The following is a 14232-nucleotide window of genomic DNA, read 5'->3' as shown; positions in this document are numbered from 1 at the left end:
TTCCTAAGAATGTGTATAAGTTTAATGTATAGAGATGTGGGTGGTTTTCTCAGGCTGTTGGAAAATGTGAGCAGACAGAATGCTAAGAAAGTATGAGTGTTTGGAGAAATAAAGAATAATTTGCATGGAGGAAAAAAAAAAAGAAACTGAGTTCCACCTCCTACACTGTTGGTGGGAACGTAAGTTGGTACAGCCACTATGGAAAACAGTATGGAGGTTCCTCAGAAAACTAAAAATAGAATGAACCATATGATCCAGCAATCCCACTCCTGAGAATATACCCGGACAAAACTATAATTCAAAAAGATACATGCACCCCTATGTTCATAGCAGCACTATTCACAATAGCCAAAACACGGAAACAACCTAAATGTCCATCAACAGATGAATGAATAAAGAAGATGTAGTACATATATACAATGGAATACTACTCAGCCATAAAAAAGAATGAAATAATGCCATTTGCAGCAACGTGGATGCAACCAGAGATTATGATACTAAGTGAAGTAAGTCAGAAAGAGAAAGACAAATACCATATGACATCACTTATATGTGGAATCTAAAATACGGCACAAATGAACCTATCTACAAAACAGAAACAGACTCATAGATGTAGAGAACAGACTTGTGGTTGCCAAGGCGGAGGGGGGAAAGAGACTGGGAGTTTGGGGTTGGCAGATGCAAACTATTACACAGAGTGGATAAACAACAAGGTTCTAATGTATAGCACAGGGAACTATATTCAATATCCTGTGATATACCATAATGGAAAATAATATACGAAAAAGGAATGTATATATGTGTATAACTGAGTCACTTTGCTGTACAGCAGAGATCGGCACAACATTGTAAATCAACTATACTTCAGTAAAAAAAAAAAAAAACTGAGTTCCAGATAGATTAAAGTATTAATACCAGGAAAATCACCCAGCCAGTAACTGCAGTCCTGAAATTATAACTAATTATCATTAATAGGCAATAGAATTTTGGCCAAGATGACTTTCTAAAAGTTTTGATCTCTAAGGTGACAAAGACAAATCAAATACAATTCTAACCAGTCTTTCTTTGAATTGAATTTGTCATTGATAGTAAGATGCACCATTCTTTTACATACTATTAAAAATAAAAATTGCTGCTTATTAATCTTGACATGCCATTCACTATGGCTATACCCCAATTTTGTAGATCTTAAAATAGGGGAACAGGGAATAGTGTTAGGGAATCTTACAGTCGGGTAAGAGAGAAGATAGAGTAAGACAAATACATACAATTAGAAAACATTCTAGACAACTGCCTGGTACAACCTCTCTACATGCCTTCCCTCACCTGACAGACATTTTTCATCCTTAAGTCCAAGCTTCCTCAGTGAACGTATCCACATCCCTGCCATGGTGTAGTGTTTCTTTTGGGGATTCATACAGAACAGTCTGATAACTAGAATTGTTCCTTCTCTTCTTCTGCTCCTACAGTGAATCATATATATTCTTTCCAGAAAAATTTGGAATTTTCAAGTTCTAAAGTGCAACCGAATTCAATCCTTCAACAGTGCACCCTCCTCCTCTGCTTAAAACCCTTGAAGAGCCCCCTACGCCACCTGTAAGACAAGTTTAAATTCCTTAGCAGAGCATATAAGATCTTATATGATCTGCTCCCTGCCCACCATCCCAGTCTTATGCCTAATTCCCCTATACAAATACGCTGAGATATAACCATAGTAAATGATCTGTATTTTAATAAACATACGATTTTTCATTTGATGAACTCCTACTCATTCTTAAAGACTCTGTTCAAATTTCATCCTCTCACTTAAGCCTTCTCTGATGTCTCCAGCCAGAGTGATATCTTCAACAATTACAATCTAATGTATATATTGGACATGTTATAGTTAACACCGTCTGCCATGCACAGACTTAAGTAATCCTTGACGATAACCCATGCTCTGGGGAATAGCGCAGGCTATTTTTTACGGAGAGAAGTCAATGATTAGACTAAAGTTTTGCATATTTCTCAAGGGCAGCCCTATCATACGCTGACTGGCATGAAGCGTTCTGAAAATAGAAGTGTTGGTCATTAGTAACCAACAAGAATGGGTACCTTCAGGATTTGACCTAAAGAACAGAGAGTATCAACTTTTTGGTTGGAAGAATAGGAGCAGCTGCTATATGGAAAGGGGTGCCATTACTGAGGGGGAAAATTAAGGCTGTATGAGACAACTGATAAGAGGAGCATATCCTCAGAGATGGTCCTAATTGTTTCCCAGTTCTAGCTGTATTCCATGTTCCTCCTTATCATACATTCCCATGTACTCAGAATGACCTGTTTCTATTTCTTGAAGCAAAAAGAGCCAAATATGAATATATGTATGTGTTTATGTTCCTAATATTTGCAATCATCCACTCAAAAAATATTTTTTGAGCATTTAATATGTATCAAGCACTGTTCAAAGGTGTTAGGTATACAGTGGTAAACAGAATAGACAAGGGCCCTGCTCCATGAAGGATACATTCTAGTAGATAAGACAAATAATAACCAAGCAAATAAATAATTTCAGGTAGTAATAGGTACCACAAATAAAATTGGATAATAGAAAACAGAAAGTTGGGGAGGGAGGAACAGTGCTAGATAATGTGGTCAGGGAATGCCTGCCTGATTGAAGAGAAGGAGACAGTCCTGTGTAGGTCTGGAGAATAACATTCCAGGCAGAAGAAATAAGTAAAAGGTCTTCTGGTGGAAACTGGTTTGCCAGTTTTAAGAAAGCCAAAGTAAGACGGCCAGTGTGACTGGAGACTAGACATCAAAGGAGGGTGTGGTAAGAGGCATATATATACGTAAATATACAAACACAGACTTATTATAAACAGAGACATGTACAGAAATCAGGATACCTCTGAATTTATATAAGGTTATTAAAAAGAGAAATATTAAACTTTATAATGAAAGCTTAGGATTTGGGTGAACTTTTGGGGATGGTCTTCCTCACAGTATAATGGTGTAAATTAGCATCAGAACAGCAGGGTTTACCATGTAATTCCAGAGATATCTTTTCACTCTCTCATTGGAAAATAGATCAAATATATTCATCTTTTGCTATTATATAAATAAAGTTTTGGGGTAGGGAATACCATTTTTGGACAAGTACTGAAAAATAATGGCTTTATTACTATTTTTATAAATATACACATGAACTTCTTCTTCCCAAATTTCAAATAGACTATATTGTCTTCATAGGCTATTATCAACATACACTAATGATATAATAATTAGGGATGGTGAAATCAAATCTAAAATTACAACTCTGATCTATATTATTGTTTATTATTCAATTATCATTGGTCAATAAGAACAAATCAATGAAAATAGTGCTAAAAACAATTCTATTTTATAATGCTATTGAAATCTTCTAAATAATAAATATTTAGTTTTAATCTTAAAAAGATAAATATATTAGACTATCATAAAACAAAAACTTACAAACTTAGTAAAATAAATAATATGCTAAATATAATTGTTTTAATTTATTAAATACTAACTTTATACTCCTGTTGAAGTTTGCTGTTTCTGTGCTCTAAAGCTACATATATGCCTAAATAAAAAAGTAAAGACAGTTATAAATTTCAAAAAAGCTTTTTGGTGACAGTTGAACCAAAGACTAGTTAACAGATTGCGCAGCAAAAGATAGCTACATGTATCAGAGAAGAGTAAACTTTTTCTGTAAAGGACCAGATACCAAATATTCTAGGTTTTGTGGGCCATTCAGTCTCTGTCTCAACTATTCAACTCCATCATTGTAGAGCAAAAGCAGCCATAGACAATATACAAATGAACAAGTCTGGCCGTGATCTAATAAACTTTCATTTACCAAAAGAGGTGGCAGGCCAGATTTGGCCCTCAAGCTGTAGTTTGTGAATCCCTGACAGATGCCGTTAAGTCTCTGTACTAGTTACTATACTTTGACTACAAGCAACAGTGATTTTTGTCTGTTTTATTCACTAATGTATTCCAAAAACTTGAATAGTGCTTGGTACTTAGTAAGTACTCAATAAATATTTGTGAATGATTGAATGAATGTTTTATTACCTCACCAAATATTAAATCTGAAGGCAAGTGGCTCTAGATTTGTTTCAGCAGTTCAATAATGTAATTTAAGGACCAAAGGCTTCCCCATCTTTCCCTTCTTCTAATCTCACTGTGTTTCTGATACATACTCTCATGGTTACAAAATGGCTATAGCAGCTTCAACATATATCACTTTCTAAAATGACAAGGAACAGGAAGGAGGTTAAGTTTTCTTCTTGCCAGTCTCTCTTTTTATCAGGGAGAAAAAGCTTTCCCAGAGGCTCTACAACAGACTCTCCCTTATACTTCACTGGGTACAAGTGAGTCACATGTTCATACTTAGACCAATTCCTGGCAAAAAAAAATGTGCACTGGTTTATAATCAAAGATTTATCACCTGAGATTGTGGAAGAAGCTCATCTCCACTGAGCACAATGCAACTGGAACAAAATCAGGGTTATATGAATTATGAAAGAAGGGAAAATAGCTCTTATGGAGGCAACAAATAATGTCTTTCATACCCTCAATAATAAAATAAAAATAATAACAATAAAAGGTAGTATTTTCTTAGTGCCAGGAAGTGCTCTATATATATTCACTCATTTAATTATCTTATCCAATTTTCATCCTCTGGCAAGTTATGAGGAGGAAATATGATATTAAAGAAAAAATGAGACAAAAACAAAATAAAAAACACTATATTCTCAACATGAACTGAGTTTAAAGGAATAAACTAAAAATGGGAAGGATGATAAAATGAGTATCTTTTCACCTCTTCCTAAGTCTCATTTTATAAAATGACTTCATTATTTTCTATTTGTCATCAATTCCCAGAAAATACTCACCTATACACAAATGTATTAAAATGTTTCCAAAACCCAATAATGTGGAATTGCATACTATTGAATAATCCATGCCACTGCTAGCTTCCATTATTCAGACTTGACCATATTTAAGATATTTTCCTTAAAAATGATAAGCTCTTCTTGATTTTGCAGTCTTTAACAGCAATACTTAATTAAAAGCAGGATGTTGCCCTAAGGGCATAGAGTTCACTTTAAAACCTGATAAATTTTCGAGTTACTAAAAGTGCCTTTTAATAAGCTCAGAATCCATTTTTCCCATGTCCCTATTATACTAAGAATAAATACATTCACGAGCCATGACTGCACTACTATTAAACAGGTAAAGGCAGATTTTTAAAAGACTGGTTTCAAAAGACCTGGACATAAAAGGAAGAGTATGGAGTCAAATATAGGAAACAACTAAATCATTAGCTCAATCATATAACACCGTATTATCTCCAATACATTAAAATACAAACTTAACTTACATACACTGGTGATTCAAAAATCTTAGCAATAGTCTTTAATAGGAAGATCATAGCCTTTTTAATAATTATTTTGAGAAAGAACAGTAAATCATAAAAAGTTAAAGTTAGAAAAACTTTCCCATGGGAAAAAACACAAATAAATGAGAAAAACTGAAAATCCAATTAAGAGATTTACATAGAAGAATGCAAACAAAGGAATGCCAAACTTAAAAAGAGCTTATGCTTTAAATGAATTTAAAACCAAAAACAATGTATTTCTTCATTTTTTGGTTTTGTTTTGTAAGGCAACAACAAAAGATATATCAGGTCTCAGTCCAGTTGCATGACCTTTAAAAGTTAAACTTGGGATAGAATAAAACTCTGAACATTTTTAGAAGAAAATGTAAGAGAAGATCTTTATGACCACAGGCTGAGAGAGGATTTGTTAGACACAAAGACCAACAACCATAAGAAAGAAGACTGATATATTCAACTACCTCAAAATTAAAAAAAAAAAAAAAAAAGAAAAGAAATTTCTGTTGATCAAACATATCACAACCTGGGAACAGATATCTGAAACATACCTATTGTCTAGCACATTGAATGAGCCATTGGCACTCATTATTCATTCCCATCCCTTTCCATATCCCAGCATCTTTCATAATGGCTGAAAGTCTAAAACTATGTTTCCTGGATGTCCTTGCAGCTGGTGTGGTGGATGGGATTAAAGTTTCACCAGTGACAGGCACTTGAAGGGGATATAGAAGGCAGAAGTGAGCTGAGAACATTCTTCTATAGGTACGACAGATGGCAAGCAAAACTGATAGACGTGAGTGTCTCCTGAAGTGAGTATCCCACGCCCCACTTTCCAGTGTCAAGTTTTCAGCTCCATGGAAATGATGCTGTAGTGGTAGCTACAGAGATGGTGGCAGCAGCATAAATTCCTGGCCTCAGAATCTCAGCCTCTAAGGTATGACTCTAAAACCAATTATCTTACCTACATAGTACTTAACTGTAAGTGACTAAATCCCTTCTTGTTTGAAGTGTTTATGATGGTTACTGTTTACACTGATCAGCACACTAACAAATATTCAGAATACAGATTATATAAAGTACTTTGACAATTTACTAAGGAAAAGATAAAGAGAAAATGGGAAAAAGAAATGAACAAGCGTTTCATGAGAAAACCACATGGGTAAATAAATACATGAAAAATGGTTAACCATATTGGTATTCAGGAAAATGTAAGTTAAAACCACAATGAAATACCATTTAGGACTCAAAATAACAAAAATTAAGAAACCTGGTAAGAGCAAGTGCTGATAAAATATACGAATCAATAAGAACTCATAAATATCACTGGTGGGAACGTAAATTGGTATAGCCAGTTTGGAAATTAGGTTGGCAATATATTGCAAAATTGAATATTCACATAGCCTATGACCCATCCCTGAAACTCTTCTGCTTATGCATGATATTGAGTGGAAAAAAAGTAAGTCTCAGAAGACTAAATAATACTATTTTGGGAAGTTTTTAAAAATGCAAAACTAAATAATATATCATTAGGAATACAAATACCTACAAAAATTTTAAAAAGCAAGGGAACGATAAACAAAAATTCAAGACAGTATTAACTGCTGGCAGAGGGATGGAGGGGCATGGGATAGGGAAGGAAAACATGGATAAGTGCACCAGTACTGATAACATTTTAGCTCTTAACTGGATGGTGGGTTGATAGGTTTCCGTTTTATCAGTATGTTTCCTAATATAATATATATTCTGTACTATACTATTCATGATTACTAATATTTATAAAGTGCTTATTATGTACCCTATTTTAAGCAATTACTTTATCCCTTACAGTCAGCTCTAAGAAATAGGTTCTGTTATTATCTCCCACTTATAGATGAGGAAACCCTAAAGCACAAAGAGGTTAACTTGTCCAAGGTTATATAGCTAATAAGCAATGGAGCCAGGAGTCAAAAAGGAAATCAGGCCCCAGCGTCCACACTCATAACCAGTATACTCCATGAATAAGATACCAAATAACAATAATAAAAGTTACCTAAGACAACAATAAGATAATCAGTAGTTAATTGATCTACCTTTCATTTTCCTTGATGACATTTTCAAGTTGTAGTTTCATCTCACCCATCTGTTTCTGAAAGAAAAAAATATGGTTGCAGAAAAACATTTTCCAGACAATTAGATTTATATTAAGTAGTTCATTCATATGCAAGCAATCAGATTCTATGACACTAGTCTACAGATAAGAAATAATTATTCTTCACTTCTAACAAGCAATATTAAATATAGATATTTTAATGATACACAGAACGTAATAGAACATTTTGAATAGAATATAAGTAAAAATATTTTATATAACATATTAAGAAATATTTTAAAACGTAATTCCTATATTTAGAGTTTACAGGAAAAGAGATGTAAGATATTCCTTAATATGTCACTATAAGAAATATCCGATGGTCCCTAGACCTTGAATATATATCATAATTCATCTTAGTTTAGGTGAAGCCCATGTAAGTGCTAGAATTTCAAAAAGTAAAATGTTAATGGCGAAAAAAGCAAATAAATATCATCTTTAGCAATAATTCATTCAGTCTCTGATTGACCACCTTTTTGAGTTGTATAAACTCTCTGCACTATACAAGGCTGCTACAGTAAACCAATGTGGTCACTAACACATACATTAGTAGGAAAGATGGTAAAAAAAAAATCACTAACTAAAATACCAATACAAATAAAATATATACTGTAAAGGGAATGAAATGAAGGTATTTTTAATTTTCTCTGAGGGGTTAAAGGGATTGTAAGATTTCAACAGGAAAGAAAGGGCATTTCAAGTAGGGTGAAATATGAGTAAAAGCAAAGAAGCAAAAAATATTAGATGACACAGGCATAGTCGCCAGTTCTCAGTAAGAGTAAACGAGCAAGTGGAGATCAGGAAGGAGGCCATGTAAACTCATACTTAAAACAAAACTGCAGTCAATTCATGATCTGTCCATTACTCTTGATTGGGTACCCCAGGCTAAAGGAGAAGAGCCAATCCTGGAGTGAACCTGGCAAGGGAAGGGTGGAACAGGCAATCCTCTAAGCCTTTCTCTCTCCCTTTCAACTAGAGAAGCTCAAGGAAGCTTCCTCTAGGAAAACAGTAACAGCCAATTATAACTACAAAGCCGGCTTGAAAGGTGAACCTTTCCCAGGTCCCTGCTGTGCCTGAATCACAATTAAATCAAAATGAATGAATTCACTACCAGATAACTGAGAACTGACCACACATGGAGTCATGCAATGAGAGGTAAAACTGGAAAGGCAGGTGGCAGGTCTTGCTTGAATGCCATGCAGACTAAGAGGTTTGGATTTTATTGTAGCAATTATCCCCATTTTGTAATTATTTCTAAAAAAATCGATCTTTAAAAATTGCAAAAATGTCAGCGTATCTTGAAAAATATTATTCAAGTAATTAGGTAGGATATATGCATTAACTAGGATTCAGGGTGGATCATTACAGTAACACTAAAGATTCTTTACTGTAAAATATTTCAAAACATTTAATCGTTGAAAGAAAATTCAGCAGTACCTTTCTTATCATCAAATTTTCCCCTATTATTTACATTTTCTGGAAGAAACTTTCATATAGAGAATTATTGTGAATATTTTCCTGCTTTCAAGATATACTATTTTTTGACTGGTCAATAAGATAAATCATAAGAACTATTGCTACTTAATAATATGTATGTGAGGAAGTGTTCTTAGAAATAGCTGTCAACATTTTTTTTCTCTCTAAAAGTAGCAACTATTCTTGCCCCTTAGGCTTTCTGCTACAGCTTCCTCTCTCTTGAAATTAATCCAGTAATCACTCTTAGATGGAGAATGCCAAATGGAAAAATGAAGTTAAACACCTTAGTAAACTAGCTGATTAAAGACACATATGAATCAGGTAAATTATAAAAAATTAAAATTTAAAACAGTTTAATTTCAAGATAACTAGATATTCCATTTTATAACAATCAAACCACATGTCATTATAGCAATTTTGAGAGAGTGAATTCAGCAGAAACTTTAGGCTCACTAGTCCTAAAAATAAAAGCAAAATACCATTTGTGCAAAAGAGAGCTTTCTGTTGTTCTTTATCAATTAAAAAATTTAAACAAACAGCTCATACAGCTCAACAGCAAAAACACAACCACCCAATCAAAAAATGGGGGGAAGATCTAAATAGACATTTCTCCAAAGAAGACATACAGATGGCCAACAGGCAAATGAAATGATGCTCAACATCATTAATTATTAGAGAAATGCAAATCAAAACCACAGTGAAGTATCACCTCAGACTGGTCAGAATGGCCATCATCAAAAAGGCTACAAACAATACATACTGGAGAGGGTATGGAGAAAAGGGAACCTTCCTACACTGTTGGTGGGAATGTAAATTGGAAAACAGTATGGAGGTTCCTTAAAAAACTAAAAGCAGAGTTACCATATGATCCAGCAATCCCACTCCTGGGTATATATCCGGACAAGACAAAAACTCTAATTCAAAAAGATACATGCACCCCAATGTTCATAGCTGCACTATTTACAATAGCCAAGACTTGGAAGCAACCTAAGTGTCTATCAACACATGAATGGGTAAAAAAGATGTGGTGTACATATACACAATGGAATATTATTCAGCCATAAAGAATGAAATAATGCATTTGCAGCAACATGGATGATCCTAGAGATTATCGTACTAAGTAAAGTCAGACAGAGAAAAACAAATGACATATGATATCACTTATATGTAGAATCTAAAAAAAAAAAAAAATGATACAAATGAACTTACTTAAAACAGAAACAGACTTACAGAAGTAGAAAACAAACTTATGGTTACCAAAGGGGAAAAGAGGGAGCAGGGATAAATTAAGAGTTTGGGATTAACAGATACACACTACTATATATAAAACAGATAAACAACAAGGAGCTACTGTATAGCACAGGGAACTAGATTCAATATCTTGTACTAACCTATAATGGAAAAGAATCTGAAAAAGAATACATATATATACACACACACATATAAATGTGTATAACTGAATCACTTTGCTGTACACCAGAAAATAACACGTAAATTGATTACAGGTAAACATTTTCTTCCTTATCAATGTTTTTGTAAAGAAAGGGAGTCTATTTTTTCTTTTTTTTATAAGAAAATATTACCAAAAGGTTGATAGCTATGATTTCATACCTGATAATATTTCAGCTGTCGATTTAGCTCTTCCAGATGCTTATCATACTCAGTAATAAGAGGAACTAAAAAGCTAAAGAAAATTTCAAAGTTAAAAAGATGCATATTCTTTTTAATCTAGTTTAATAAATATGTAACATGAAATAAGTTAAACATCAAAATTTTTATGTTAATTTTCTCCATAGCAATCAATACTTTGCCTTTTTCCTAAACCAGAGGTTCTCAACCTTAGCTCAATTAATATTTTAGGCTGAATAATTTTTTGTTGTTGGGGGCTGATCTGTGCACTGTAGGATGTTTAGTAGCATTCCTGGCCTCTACCCATTAGATGCCACTAGCACCCTTACCCTCCACAATTGTGACAAGCAAAAATGTTTCCAGACATTGTCAAATATCTGGGGAGGGAAGGGAAGCAAAATCACCCAGTTGAGAACCACTATTATAGACAATAATACTGGCTTTTTTCTCCTTGTCAATTCAATGACAGATCATTTAAACCTAATTATAGCAGAATATAAAATAAACATTCCTAATACTAAAAAATTAACAATAATTAAACATAATTAAGAAAATAATATTTTTCTGGTAACTCAACCTTACCTTTGGTCAACTACTGAGTTTTCTACTGTGTCACCTGCAACTCCTTTGAAGACAGATTTCTATAACAGAAAATATTGCATCTTAAAATTTTGTTTTCTCACATCTTTCTAGTCAAAACTGACAGTAGTTTAAAATTAAATACAAGTAAACATTTTATAACCTTAAATCTGTTACTGCAATTACAAAAGTGGGAAAGAGAAAAAATAGTTATCTTAATTGATGCCGAAAATGTATTCAGTAAATTTTAACACCCATACATAATAAAACTCTTGGCAAAATAGAAATAGGAAGAAATTTCTCAATTGATAAAGAACATCTACCAAAAACCTACATCAATTACTATTCTTCATAGTGGAACATCAGAAGCACTGCACGAAATTCAGTAATAATACAAGGCTGCTCACTATCACTGCTAAAATTCAGCATTGTACTTAAGGTTCCAATCAGTGGAATCTGCTGCAGGGACAGGGGGTTGGAGACCTAAAGGATGAAAAGGAACATACAGTACTATTCTCATTTACAGACAATTTGACCGTTTACCTAGAAATCTCTCTCTATAATCTACCAATTATTAGGACTAAGAACAGAGTACACCAAGTCACCAGATGGAAGATCAAACATAAAAAAAACAGCTGCTTTCCCAAATACCAGCAATAATCAGAAAATGTGATAGGAAAAAATATGGTATTCACTACTATAAGAAAAGGTAGTACTTGAGAATAAAACAAAAAAAATGTTGCAATAACTTTAATAAAATATTAACTTTACTGAAAGACATAAAGGATCTAAATAAACAGGGATCTATACCATATTCACATGTGGAACAGTCAGTATTATAAGTGTATTAATTTCTTAAAATTCACTGCAGGTACAATGCAATTCCAAAAAAGAAATCCAATAGAATAATTTATGAAACTTGATCATAAACAGATCGTAAAGTTCCTATGTTTGAGTAAATGTGCAAGAATAGCCAAGATAATCTGGCCAACAAAAAAAAGAGGGAAGAACTTGCTCTACTACGTGTCAAAACACTATAATGCTAGAGTAATTAAAACAATATGGTTCAGATCAAGCCTCTTAGATAGCCTCATCCACCAGAGGGCAGACAGCAGAAGCAAGAAGAACTACAATCCTGCAGCCTGTGAAACAAAAACCACATTCACAGAAAGATAGACAAGATGAAAAGGCAGAGGGCTATATACCAGATGAAGGAACAAGATAAAATCCCAGAAAAACAACTAAATGAAGTGAAGATAGGCAACCTTCCAGAAAAAGAATTCAGAATAATGATAGTGAAGATGATCCAGGACCTCGGAAAAACAATGGAGGCAAAGATCGAGAAGATGCAAGAAATGTTTAACAAAGACCTAGAAGAATTAAAGAACAAACAAACAGAGATGAACAATACAATAACTGAAATGAAAACTACACTAGAAGGAATCAATAGCAGAATAACTGAGGCAGAAGAATGGATAAGTGACCTGGAAGACAGAATAGTGGAATTCACTGCTGCGGAACAGACTAAAGAAAAAAGAATGAAAAGAAATGAAGCCAGCCTAAGAGACCTCTGGGACAACATTAAACGCAACAACATTCGCATTATAGGGGTCCCAGAAGGAGAAGAGAGAGAGAAAGAACCCGAGAAAATATTTGAAGAGATTATAGTCGAAAACTTCCCTAATATGGGAAAGGAAATAGCCACCCAAGTCCAGGAAGCGCAGAGAGTCCCATACAGGATAAACCCAAGGAGAAACACGCCGAGACACATAGTAATCAAATTGGCAAAAATTAAATACAAAGAAAAAGTATTGAAAGCAGCAAGGGAAAAATGACAAATAACATACGAGGGAACTCCCATAAGGTTAAGAGCTGATTTCTCAGCAGAAACTCTACAAGCCAGAAGGGAGTGGCATGATATACTTAAAGTGATGAAAGGGAAGAACCTACAACCAAGATTACTCTACCTGGCAAGGATCTCATTCAGAATCGATGGAGAAATCAAAAGCTTTACAGACAAGCAAAAGCGAAGAGAATTCAGCACCACCAAACCAGCTCTACAACAAATGCTAAAGGAACTTCTCTAAGTGGGAAACACAAGAGAAGAAAAGGACCTAAAAAAACAAACTCAAAACAATTAAGAAAATGGCCATAGGAACATACATATCGATACTTACCTTAAACGTGAATGGATTAAATGCTCCAAACAAAAGACACAGGCTTGCTGAATGGATACAAAAATAAGACCCATATACATGCTGTTTACAAGAGACCCACTTCAGACCTATGGACACATACAGACTGAAAGTGAGGGGATGGAAAAAGATATTCCATGCAAATGGAAATCAAAAGAAAGCTGGAGTAGCTATACTCATATCAGATAAAATAGACTTTAAAATAAAGAATGTTACAAGAGACAAGGAAGTACACTACATAATGATCAAGGGATCAATCCAAGAAGAAGATATAACAATTATAAATATATATGCACCCAACATAGGAGCACCTCAATACATAAGGCAACTGCTAACAGCTATACAAGAGGAAATCGACAGTGACACTATAACAGTGGGGGACTTTAACACCTCACTTACAACAATGGACAGATCATCCAAAATGAAACTAAATAAGGAAACAGAAGCTTTAAATGACACAATAGACCAGATAGATTTAATTGATATTTATAGGACATTCCATCCAAAAACAGCAGATTACACTTTCTTCTCAAGTGTGCACGGAACATTCCCCAGGATAGATCACATCTTGGGTCACAAATGAAGCCTCAGTAAAGTTAAGAAAACTGAAATCATATCAAGCATCTTTTCGGACCACAACTCTATGAGATTAGAAATGAATTACAGGGAAAAAAATGTAAAAAACACAAAAACATGGAGGCTAAACAGTACATTACTAAATAACCAAGAGATCACTGAAGAAATCGAAGAGGAAATCAAAAAATACCTAGAGACAAATGACAATGAAAACACGATGATCCAAAACCTCTGGGATGCAGCAA

General features: G+C 34.0%; 1 protein-coding gene across 1 annotated transcript in view; it reads right to left on the bottom strand.

Moving 5' to 3' along the window:
- The window catches only part of SCLT1 (sodium channel and clathrin linker 1), a 247552-nt gene that overhangs the window by 170477 nt on the left and 62843 nt on the right, over nucleotides 1-14232 (bottom strand). The window contains exons 3-5 of the mRNA XM_061191093.1: nucleotides 11220-11278; nucleotides 10620-10692; nucleotides 7474-7529 (exon numbers count right to left, since the gene is read on the bottom strand). Coding sequence (XP_061047076.1) covers nucleotides 7474-7529; nucleotides 10620-10692; nucleotides 11220-11278 — 188 coding nt within the window. The remainder of the gene's footprint in view (nucleotides 1-7473; nucleotides 7530-10619; nucleotides 10693-11219; nucleotides 11279-14232) is intronic.

The sequence above is a fragment of the Eubalaena glacialis genome, chromosome 5 (assembly GCF_028564815.1).
Source record: "Eubalaena glacialis isolate mEubGla1 chromosome 5, mEubGla1.1.hap2.+ XY, whole genome shotgun sequence".
In the NCBI taxonomy this organism is placed as follows: domain Eukaryota; kingdom Metazoa; phylum Chordata; class Mammalia; order Artiodactyla; family Balaenidae; genus Eubalaena; species Eubalaena glacialis.
The sequence above is the reverse complement of the archived record's forward strand: the minus strand, read 5'-3'. Positions and strand labels throughout refer to the sequence as shown.